The following is an 11,364-nucleotide window of genomic DNA, read 5'->3' as shown; positions in this document are numbered from 1 at the left end:
CCCGGCTCATTCGGAGCCTGGGACAAGCCCTCCAGCGCTCCAGGACCCAGGCCTCTGTGCCGGCTGCTCAGCCTCTCACCCAGGTGACAGACACAGCTTTTCCCAGGCAAGGACACTACCCTCCCTCCCCACAGCACACACACTGTTGGCGAGGGCTCTGGCCTGAAGCCACAGTGCAGACAGACACGGGCACGGGTCAGGGCAGACAGACACGGGCACGGGTCAGGGTGCAGGTGCGCTTTATTGGCCACAGGCAGTTCTACAGGTGTCCCGAACAACACACCTGCATGCACTTGACCTCTAGCCAGGGCCCCATGACCCAGCCCCCCGCCTTGCCACGCGGACCCAGGGGACTCAACGCTGGAACTTCTGCCACCATTTGGGCCACCCCTCCTCCCCCTGACCTCTGCCCTGTCCCTTGGGTTCTTGCCACTGGGTTGCAGGGCTCATGGGAATGGCACTGGGGACTCCCAGGGCCGTTTGGCCTTCCGTGGCCCTGCCCGCAGCAGGCTGCCCGAATGAAGACAGAGGCACTGCTGTGGGTTGTTACAGAGGTAGCCACGCTCAGCTCTGAGCTGCCAACTAGCTTCTCGGTCGCAGGTCACAGCAGCTGGCCTTCCCTCTCCCTGAGGCAGACGTCCCTCAGTTTGACTGGGAGGGTCCAGCAAGGGGCACAACGGGCAGGCCAGGCCTCACAGCGAAGGTGCGGCTCTGCCCTCTGCCTCAGTCCACAGGCAAGCCAGCCCTGGGAGGCTCAGCTCCGGTAGCTCCGGAGCACATGCCCCGCAATCACCAGCCTCTGGATCTCGCTGGTGCCTTCGTAGATCTCGGTGATGCGGGCGTCTCGGTAGTAGCGCTCAGCGGGCATCTCAGTCACGTACCCCATGCCGCCCAGGATCTGGATGGCCTAAGAGACAAAGCAGGCTCTAGGAGGGAGGAGTCCCCCCGGGGGGCGGGGGGGACAACATGCCCAAGCCTTTGGTGCTCACCTGGTGGCTAATGGCGGTTGCGGCTTCTGATGCAGCCAGCTTGGCCATGGCCGACTCCTACCCACCAGGAATGGCAGAGTCAACACCTTCACTTTCAGAGGGATTCCCCCCTCCCCCACCTCAGGGCGTGCCTCGGGAGCCCCTCCCCACGGGCACCTTGGTGAAAGGCTTCTTATTGTCCTTCAGCATAGCAGCTCTCCAGGTCAGCAGGCGGGCACTCTCCAGGGCCAGGGCCATGTCTGCCAGCTTGAACTGCAACGATCCGGCCCCACCCATCAACTGGAGCTCTCCCTCCCCGGGGTCAGATATGGGGGGGAGGAGGGGCAGGGGAGCTGGGGGGTTGGAGTGATAGGGGTGGTTGTGGCAGGATGAGAGGACAGATGAGCAGGTGAAAACTGTACCGCTTCAGGGACCCAGCTCCTGAAACCCCACCCTCCAGCCCCCTACCTGGATGTTTTGGAGCTTGGTAAGGGGTGCCCCAAAGGCGCTGCGGTTCTCGGCGTATTTCACAGCACAATCCAGGGAGGCCTGGGCAATGCCCAGGGCCTGGGAAGCGATGCCAATGCGGCCCATGTCCAGGGTTTGCTGTGGGGACCGCCCAGTCAGGAGCTGCAGGCCGGGCCCAGCGGGGCCCCAGGGTGCCGCCCTGCTGCCAGGCTCACCATGGCTATTTTGAAGCCCATCCCTGGCTCTCCCAGCAGGTTCTCCTTGGGGATGCGACAGTCCTCGAAGATGAGGTTAGCTGTGGATGAGGCCCGGATGCCCAGCTTGTCCTCCTTCTTGCCCAGCGTGAGCCCAGGAGTTGGCATGGGAACCAGGAAGGCACTGATACCCTGGAAGGCCCACAAGTTAGGAGGGCTCCCCAGAACTGCTTCCAGAGCCCATGGAGCCACAGAGCTCCAGCCCTGCCCCACCCCAGCCACTGCTGGCTTTGGGGAGGAGGGTCACACCCACTGGGCAGAGAAAGCCTCCCTGCCGGCCCCAGCAGGGTCAGGAAGTTCTGACAGAAATGCAGGGCCTGCCCTCGGGCTGTGCCGGCCCACCTTGTTCTGCCGGGACCTGTCTGTGCTGGCAAACACCACGGTGGCGGAAGCCTCCCAGGAGTTGGTGATCCAGGCCTTGGTGCCATTGAGGACCCATGAGTCACCCTCTTCTCGGGCTGTGGTGGAGGCGGCTCCTGCATCGCTGCCGTTCCCTGCCAGGAACAACAGACTCAGGACCAGCGCGGCCTCCTCTCAAGCCACACCAGGGCATCTAGCTCAGAGCCCTGGCTGCCAAGCACGCACACACGGCGACCTGACCTCTAAGGCTGGGACCTTGTTCCCAAACCTTTAAAGGACACCGGGATCAGGGCAGGTATGGAACATCTTCGCGCCAAACCTTCCCTCACCCCAGGTGGGCAGCGAGTCTCCTGGTGCACCCAGGCAGCTGCAGTCCAGCCCGGCAGCCCCCCCTGAGGCCCCTCCAGTGGCTCAGGACTCCAGGAACAGCAGGCCTGCCTCTGCCTCTGGGGGGCACCTGGCTTCTGCCTGTCACCCTGACTCTGAGGTGAGGCGACCCTGCACCATGCAGTACCTGGTTCACTGAGGGCAAAACAACCGATTTTGTCACCGTTGGTGAAAGGGGTGATCCACTGCTGTTTCTGCTCTGGGGATCCAAACTTCAGGATGGGCCCCAAGTAGAGAGACTGGCGGGGACAGCGGAGAGCAGCCGGAGGTCACCCCAGTGCTTGCTCTCTCCACACACCCTCCCAGGGGACTAAGGCCACAAGCCACTACGAGGAGAGGAGCCCAGGAGCCCAGGCTGGCTGTGGCTGGCTGCAGAGACAGCGGCCAGGGTCTACCCCGTACCCCAGGCAGCTTCCCCAACCCGGACCCAGAAATGCTCACGTTGTTGACGCTCATGATTACTCCGGTGGAGGCGCAGGCTCGGCTGATCTCCTCCAGGGCGATGGAGTAGGCCAGGTAGTCCAGGCCCGCGCCACTCAACTCCTCCGGCACATCCATGGCCAGCAGCCCGAGCTCACCCATCTTCTTCACCTGACCCCGGGGAGGGTGGTCCCATCAGGGGCAGCCGCCGAGAGCCCGTTCTCCCCAACCCTCCGGCCCCTGGGCCGGGACCCTAACCGTTCATGCTGGGATGGCATTCCCCCAGCTGAGACCTGCTTGTCCCATTCCAGCCACGCAGCGGCCACACGTCACGGTGCTTGCATCTCTGCCCGCAGCTGCAACGGGGAACAGCTGGGGGAGGGGGGCCGCTGGAGGACTTGGAGGTAAGAGGCAGAAAGCACAACGCCACACTGACCTTTCAGTCCTCTGCGTGTGTGTGCGTGAGTGCGTGAGTGAGTGCGTGCGTGCGTGCGTGCGTGCGTGCGTGCGCACCACGGGGCCTTCCAGTGTGCCCTGTCAATGCTTACTCTGCCAGGCCCCCACTTCTGTCTGCCAAACCTTGTGACACTTGCACAGCTGGAACTCATCTGTTTACATGTCGCTTTAACTACTGTCTTCTTCCCTGGCCATGAGGACAGGCACCTTGTGGGGTTCTGTGTTTTCTTCCCTTACTGTTGTATACCCAAGGCCGGTGAGTAAAAGAATTGGTGACAGGCGCTTGGGATTTCTATTTAGAGACATTAGAAATAATAGCACCATGCTCTAACCAACTGAGGCAGCCGGCCAGCTCAGGACATCGCGCCGGGTGTGGTGGTGCACGCCTTTGAACCCAGCGCTCGGGAGGCAGAGGCAGGTAGATTGTCATGAGTTTGAGGCCAGCCTGGTTTACAAAGAGAGTCTAGAAGAGCCTTACACAGAGAAACCCTGTCTCGAAAAATCAAACCAAACCAGATCAAACCAAATAATAGCAACAAAATAAACCAACAGAATAGCAATGGTTAAGGGTGAGAGGCAGGAGGTGTGAGTGGGGTCGAACTAAACAAATCAGCTTGCTCCGTCACTCAGCTCAGCCTCTGAGGGAGGTCCCTTCACCCTTTAGCCCGATACTCGGAGACGCGTGGACCACAGCAGGGCCAGCCTGGCCTCAGGAGAAAGGCCTGAGCCATTGGCTATCCTGGACTCGATGGAGGGCTGCTTCCATGACCCCCTGTAGCTACGGAACGCACAGGAGCTCTAGACAATGCACCCAATGTGCATTCTCCAGATACTTTTTTTTTTCCTTTATCTCTACTTTGTGTCTTGAATGTTTTGCCTGCAAGTGTGTCTGTGTGCCATGTGTGTGCAGCGCCCACGGAGGCCCGAGGAGGACGTCAGATCCTCTGGGGCTAGAGTCACAGATGGTTGTGAGCCACCATGTGTGTGCTGGGAACTGAACCATGAATTTGAGGAGTTGGGGGAAATGTGAGAGGGATTAGAAGGGGGAGCTGGAGTGGGGAATGATGTAAAGTACTCATGTACTAAACTCTCACCGTGTTCTTGCTGTGACCTTGAACTTCTGATCCTCTGGCCTCTACTGCCTGAGTGAGGCGGGCACTCCTTACTGTGCTCCAAGCTAGAGGCAGGGCTAGGCATGCTGGCACTCTGACAAATGAGCTACATCCCCACCCTACATTTTTCCCCCAACAATATTTATTTATTTTGAGTTTCATAAATGAGTACTCTGCATATTTTTCTCCCTTTCCTCCTCTCCCTCTAACTCCTTTCACATTCCCCCAGTTCCTGAGCTTCGTGGCCTCTTATTCTCTAACCTAGAATTCTCTAGCCACCTGTTCACTTTTTTGAAGGACTGATCCTCCTGCCTCTACCTCCAAGTGCTGTGATCACAGACGTGGGCCACCATGCCCTGCACTGAAAAATAAAAAGATTAAAATAAAAGTCTCTGGAGGGGGCTGGACAGATGGCTCATTGGTGAAGAGCACTGGCTGCTCTCAGGGGACCCAGGTTCCTTCCCCGGCACCCACATGGCTCAAAAACCATCCGTAACCCCAGTCCCCGGGGGATCCAGTGCCCTCTTCTGGGTCCTTGGGCACCAGGCACACACATGGTGTCCAGACATATATGCAGATGTAACACCCATACACATAAAATATATTTTTAAGTTCACAGAAAACAAATTTAAAACATTTTTCTCCCCTGAGAAGGGGCAGGGAGTGCAGGGCCTGGGACTCTAAACACCCCACACCCCCCAAAATTACCACCTCAAGATTAAGAGCTTTGAAGTTGGCTGTAAACGTTGCCATTGTAAACTTGTATTTACTTCTTTCCTTTGTTAGTTTAGGCATAAAAAGACTGAAGTCCAATTTGGTTGTGGAACAGCCAAACTGCAGAAACTGGCACCAGCCGTCCCCTAAGCCTGGCCCTTCCTCATAGGGGCCGGCCCTTGGCCCAGCTGTGACCCTGCTATTATATATATAATGCTATATATTATTATATAAAACCATCCCTCGGCAAAAGCTTAGGAATGGCTAAGCTTTAGGTACTGCAGAGGTGGCTCAGAAGTCCATTTCTGACTCAACCATGAACACAGGCAGCCACATCTGGCCTTGGTTTCCTTAGCAGAAACGACACAATGAAGAACTCTGGTGCCCTGCTTTGAGGACTACATAGCTGAAGCTGACTTTGAACCTGGGACCCTCCTGCCTCAGCCTCAGGAATACATCATGCTTTACCATCTAAATTCTTGTCAGATTTGTTTGTTTTTTTCAAGACAAGGTTTCTCTGTGTAGCCTTGGCTGTCCTGGACTCCCCTTGTAGACCAGGCTGACCTCGAACTCAGAGATTCCCCCACCTCTGCCTCCCCAAGTGCTAGGATTACAGGTATGCACCACCACACCTGGATATCACCTCTTTTTTTAAGATAGGGTTTCTCTGTGTAGCCCTGGCTGGCCCGGAACTCACTATGTAGACCAGGCTGGCCTTGAACTCACAGAGATCCTGCCTAGGCCTCTGGAGCTCTGGATTCAGGACCCAGCTCTTTCCTCTTAATACCTGCATTCCTTCTGTGAATAACCCATTTTCTCCAGCCTACCTGGTGGTTTTTTTTTTAACCCGTTTCCAGTTCAGCTGTTCAAAGTGAAAGCTGATGAGGGTGTTCTTGTGTTTGTCTGAGGGGGAACAAGGGCACCCAGCTTTGCTGGACATGTCCCGGGACAGGCTCACAGCACTGAGCATCACATACACACACACACACACACACACACACACACACACACACGGCGGAAGCGCAGCTAGGAGGAGGAAATCACGCGTGGCAGCTCGGGGTGGGACAGCGAGACAGCATCTGTGCCAACCTACTCTGCCTCTTGAGCCTGGTGCTTGCGTGTGGCTGCGGAGTCGCGCGGTCGCTGGTCAGCATTTTGTCTCTTAGCTGAGGATGCGGCCTGCTTGCTTCCTGTTACTGCATAGCGTTCTAAACCGCCAGGTACAGAATGGAATTTTAGGACAGTGAAGACTCAAACGCTGGTCCCTGGCATGGTGTGCTGCTGCGTGCTTATACTCCTGGCACTCAGGAGGGGGCTGAGGTAAACGGTTGTGACACTGAGGGTCTACCTGGCAAGACCCTCTCTCCAATAGCACAAAATGTTCGAGGGATGATGTGGCTGTAAACATGGTTTTGTTTTGGTCCCGGGTGTGGGATGTGGGACCGATTCAGATGGTCCACAGCAGCAGGCTATTTGCCTCCTGCGGGCTCTGAGAGGAGCTCTGTGCCAGCTGCAGATAGTTTAAATCTGAGGACTCTGGAGAGAGAATAAATGCCAGAGCCCAGGGAGTGGAGACTGGAGAAAGAACAAGGGTGCTGCTGCTTCCCCCTTGCTGCTCCTGGTTGCTGTTGTGAAGTTGGAAATCTACTGAAATGAGGACTGGAGGCTCCAAGGAACACAAGAACCCTGACCAGCAGGAAGCAGCTAAGAGAACTGTGACCCCTCTCCCACTAACCCTTTCCCTGGTGTGGGGGTGTTGGAAGGGCCTGGGGTGGAGTAGGGAGAGAAAGAGATAAGAAATGTAAATAAAAGTTTTATAATCCCTGCAGAGGCAATTATAAAACACAGAGGAAAACAGGTGCACTGTCCGTCAGTGTAGATGATGTCAGCACACTGGTCCAGGTCGTGGCCTCCGTGGAGCTTAGGCCCCAGGGTCTGAGTCTGGCTCTAAAACCCTTCCTCACCCACTATCCCTGTAGTTGTCCCTGGGTCCCACTGACAGCAGGGAAACCACTTTCACACTGTAATGACACTGTCAAGCCCCCTGGAGCTGTGCCTCGAATCCCACCGCCTCAGTGTAGATGTAAAAGTGGGGTCTCTGTGAGGGGAGGAAGAGAGGCGGGCAGGCCCTCAGCCTCCAGGACCAGCAAGCCCAGGAAGCTGGACTTCTCCCTTCTCCGCTGCCTTAGCTTTGTAGAAATGACTACGGGGCTGAGATGGTTCTGTGGTTAGGAGTACTAGCTGCTCTTCGAGAGGACCAGAGTTCAGATCCCTGCACGCACCCCAGGCAGCTCACAATCACCTGTAACACTGCACACACACACAAAGGCAAAAGAAGACAATTATAGCAGTTGGCTCAGTGGGCAATGCACCTGCCAGGCAAGCCCGATGCCCCGAGCTTGATCACGGAATCTATGTAAAGGGAAAAGAAGAGAGAAGCCACCCCCCAGCTGCTGATCTCTCCACACATGCCAAAGCGCACACACATTCCTATGCATGCCACACATACACGGGCACAATGATAACAAAAGCTTGAGAGAGAGGTCCACTGGGCCGGGTGTGGCGGCACATGTCTTTAATCTCGCTACCCAAGGGGTAGTGGCAGGGAGAGCTCTGCGAGTCTGAGGCCAGTCTGATTACACAGCAAAAATTCCAGGTCAGTCAGGGCTGCATACTGAGACCCTGTCTCAAGAAACCAAAACAGGGGCTGGAGAGATGGCTCAGAGGTTAAGAGCGCTTGATGCTCTTACAGAGGACCAGAGGTCAATTCCTAGCACCCATATGGCAGCTCACAACTGTCTGTAACTCCAGTTTCAGGAAATATGATGCTCTCTTCTGGCATTATACACACACACACACACACACACACACACACACACACACGATACACAGACAAATAGGCACTAAATTAATAAATCTTTTAAAAATTTTACAGGTTTTGACCAGCTGCCTGACGCTGAACAAAGCCAAGCTTCTGGGCATGCAGTGAGCTTCCCAGGGTCTTGGTGCCCCTGGCTGCTGTGTCTACTGAGGCTGCTGCTCTCACCTGAGCTTTGGGGAAGAGGTGCTCCTTGTCCAGCTGGGCTGCAATGGGGACCAGCTCCTTCTCAGCAAAGTCACGGCATGTCTGGCGCAGCATCTGATGTGTCTCGGGTAGTTCCGCAGACTGGTAAACGGTGTGTAACCTCCGCCAGTCCCGAGCATGGAGAGCTATCAGAGCAGGGCCCGATCAGGGAAGAACAGTGCAAGAGATCTTAACACTCACTTCTTTTTATGTGCCTGGTATGTGTTTACGTATGTGCAAATGCATGTAGGTGGCCATGGAAGCCAGAAAGGGGCGCCAGATCCCCTGGACTTGGAGTTCCAGGTGGTTATGAGCTGCCCAACACGGCTGCTTCCATCTGAACCCAGGTCTCTGCAAGAACAGCAAACACTGAAGTAGGTTATCTCTAGAGCCTGGGGCTAGCCTATGCAATGTCAAGCCTCCACCTCAGGCTCTGCAGCGATGGCTCGGCGGTTAGGAGCACTTGCTGCTCTTTCAGAGGAACCTGGCCAAGTTTCTCCCACCCACTGGGTGGCTTGGACTGTCTGTGACTGAAGTCTCAGGGGATCTAATGCACTCTTCTGGCCTCTGTGAGACAAGGCACACTTCATTTAGATGTGTGCAGGCAAAACACATTAAATAAAAACACCCCTAACCACCGTCTCAAAGGGGAAAAAACCTTTATTGATACGATGTCAAGAAGGCTGTTTCTGAAAAGCCCAGACTAACTGAACGATTAAGTGCTTGCCAAACGCTTCAATCCTCGATGTACGACTCCAAATTACAACGCCTCGGGAAAGGGTTTTACGTTTCACTGGGTCTCGATTTCTATAAACTGTAACAGCAACACTCGGCTCCCGGGATTAAAAAAGTACTTCACACAGGTCTGTAATGTGGACCCAGATTAGCCAAGGGAAGCGCTGGTCATAAAAACAACTAACCGCTAACGTTATGGAAACGCCCGTCAGACGCCAACCACTGCGATTTTACATGCAGCCTGTGATTAAATACAACGCTTAGGACAGAAACGGTTCACACTTGGACCACTTGATGCTGGCGTCACGTCCAAGGTCACAGGTCAGCGTTCAACTCCAGGCCTCAAAATGGAAGACCAACTCACCCAGAACCTCGGCTAGGGCTGAGCTGGGGGTAGGGGTGTGGATGCGACCGCGGAAGGGGGAGCTGGCGATGAGGGTCCCACAGGAAGAGAGCCGAGCAGGAGCCGGGATCCCTGCGGAGCGCGCGCCCCGCACGGGCCAGCGGCTACCCAACTAGGGCAAAGGCCGCGCGGCCGCGGGGAGCTCCCAGCTCGTCCGCCCGCGGCCACGGCAGGACCCCCCGCCAGGATCTCCGCCGTGTGACCGGCCCTGGGGCTCCGCGGGCACAGCCCGAGCGCACTCACCTCTACGGAGAGGGCCACGGGCGAGCAGAGAAGCGGCCATGGGCACGGATCTCCAGGACCTCCTGTAGCTGTTCAGTTCCGGAGGAGACTGGCAGGCCCCGGGCCACGCCCATCTGGTCGCAGGGGCGGGACCTCGCAGGGCCTGGGCCACGCCCAGTCACTGCAGGGGCGGGGCCGGCGCACAGCCGTGGGACAACATCCACCCAGCGGCCAGGCCACCTGCGGGAAGTTAACGCGGTCCAGTCCAGGGAACGCAAAGTCTGTTCCCTCTCCTGCCCTGTCTTTAGTAAGGCTACTGACGACGCAGGAACAAGCAATCAATCCTCGGTCCAAAACCCTCAGTCCGCGAACCTATCCGCTAAAGAGCTCGCTCTCTCTCTCTCATTCTAACGACTCCTGAGCCTGAGGCAGGAGGACTGCAAGTTCAAGATCTCTTTGTATTACAAAGTAAATTCAAGGCCAGCTTGGGCAACTTTGTGGTATCTTAAAAATAAAAGTATAAAGAGGGCGTGGGAACTATGGCTCAGTGGTAGGGCCCTGGCCTAGAAGACATAAGGCATTGGGTTCAGTGTTAGGGAGAGAAGAAAAGAGCCAGTACCCATCCCTGCCCACCCACTTCCACACGGTGGCAGTGCAGTCCCTGGCTCCCTGAGCAGCTCTGCGGTGGCAGCTCTTCCCCTGCCTGGACGCTCTTCATGAAGGCCACCTCACCCAGGCTGGCCTGCCACCTTCCCTAGTCCACGGCCTTTACATGCATCCTTTTATTTACACTTTGCCCCTGGGAATTTTTTTTTACTCGTTCTCTCTCCCACTAGTCCTGTGGATTTCCAAACCGGCTACTGTCTTATGCACCTCCTAGCTGGGGAACAGAGCCCTGTTGGGAATGGGGTATTGTCCGTTAATGCCAAGGGTTGAGTGCTGGCACCCTCAGAATACCTCCATTCTGTCCCAAAAACTCTTATCAATGTCATTTGGCCCATGGAGTCCACCTTCAGCAAGTCTGACTCTGACTTCATGCCCTCCTGGTTCACACGCACTCAGGAACCAGACACTGTACCTGGCACTGTACTGTGCACTGTCCTGCACACCAAAGATCTCATGTCCTCCTGGGGATTGGTCCACTTCCTAGAAAACAATAAACCGAGTTGGAGGATACTTGATCACACTGTGAACCCAGAGACTGGAAAAACCTCTTTCTAGTTGTGGTGTGGCTCAGCCCTATCACACACTTTTAATCCAAAGAGCTTTCTGCTTGAGTCCTGCAAACAGGATTACATAAAATCAACCATAGATCAAGAGGTGAGGCAAGCAACCAGTTCATAGGAAGTGAACACAGGAAAAAAACATGGAGAATAATATGAAGTCAGGAGGATGGAGAGAGAGACACAAAGGAAGCAGAAGACAGGAACAAGAAGTATGAAGTGGGGCTAGAGGATGGCTCAGAGGTTAAGGGCACTGTCTGCTCATGCACAGGTCCTGAGTTCACAGGACCTGCTCATCCACAGGTCCTCATTAGAGATGGCTCACAACCATCTATAATGAGATCAGGTGCCCTCATCTGGCTTGCAAAGTGTACATGCAGATAGAATATCGTATACACAATAAATAAACACATCTTTTTTAAAAAAAAAGTATAAAGTATGAGGGTTTTTTGTTTTTTTGTGTGTGTGTGTTTTTTTTGTTTTTGTTTTTTTTTTTTTTTTTTTTGAGGGAGCATGGGGAAGGAGCCTTCCTCACACGTCTGTGTGTGTGTGTTGTTTTTTCATTTTTTGAAACAGGG

The 11,364-nt window shown here is 55.2% G+C and overlaps 1 protein-coding gene across 1 annotated transcript; it reads right to left on the bottom strand.

Annotated features, from left to right (window-relative positions):
- Nucleotides 1-222: 222 nt before the first annotated feature.
- On the bottom strand, nucleotides 223-9,732 carry Acads (acyl-CoA dehydrogenase short chain). Its single transcript, XM_021631815.2, has 10 exons — nucleotides 9,585-9,732; nucleotides 8,186-8,349; nucleotides 2,879-3,028; nucleotides 2,565-2,676; nucleotides 2,033-2,184; nucleotides 1,652-1,822; nucleotides 1,437-1,574; nucleotides 1,146-1,241; nucleotides 990-1,046; nucleotides 223-907 (listed from the first exon to the last, which is right to left on the bottom strand). Exons 1-10 carry the CDS (start codon nucleotides 9,622-9,624, stop codon nucleotides 755-757), a joined length of 1,233 nt encoding a protein of 410 aa, XP_021487490.1. The 5' UTR covers nucleotides 9,625-9,732; the 3' UTR covers nucleotides 223-754.
- Nucleotides 9,733-11,364: the final 1,632 nt, after the last annotated feature.

The sequence above is a fragment of the Meriones unguiculatus genome, chromosome 4 (genome assembly GCF_030254825.1).
Source record: "Meriones unguiculatus strain TT.TT164.6M chromosome 4, Bangor_MerUng_6.1, whole genome shotgun sequence".
NCBI classification, from domain to species: Eukaryota; Metazoa; Chordata; class Mammalia; order Rodentia; family Muridae; genus Meriones; species Meriones unguiculatus.
This window is presented reverse-complemented; position numbering and strand designations above follow the sequence as displayed.

Excerpts from the sequence above, each read along its gene's own strand:
- Acads (XM_021631815.2), bottom strand. The coding sequence starts at position 9,624 with ATGGCCGCTTCTCTGCTCGCCCGTGGCCCTCTCCGTAGAG. Across the intron at positions 1,575-1,651 it reads TGGGCTTCAAAATAGCCATG|CAAACCCTGGACATGGGCCG; the intron begins GTGAGCCTGGCA and ends CGGTCCCCACAG. Across the intron at positions 908-989 it reads CAACCGCCATTAGCCACCAG|GCCATCCAGATCCTGGGCGG; the intron begins GTGAGCACCAAA and ends TTTGTCTCTTAG.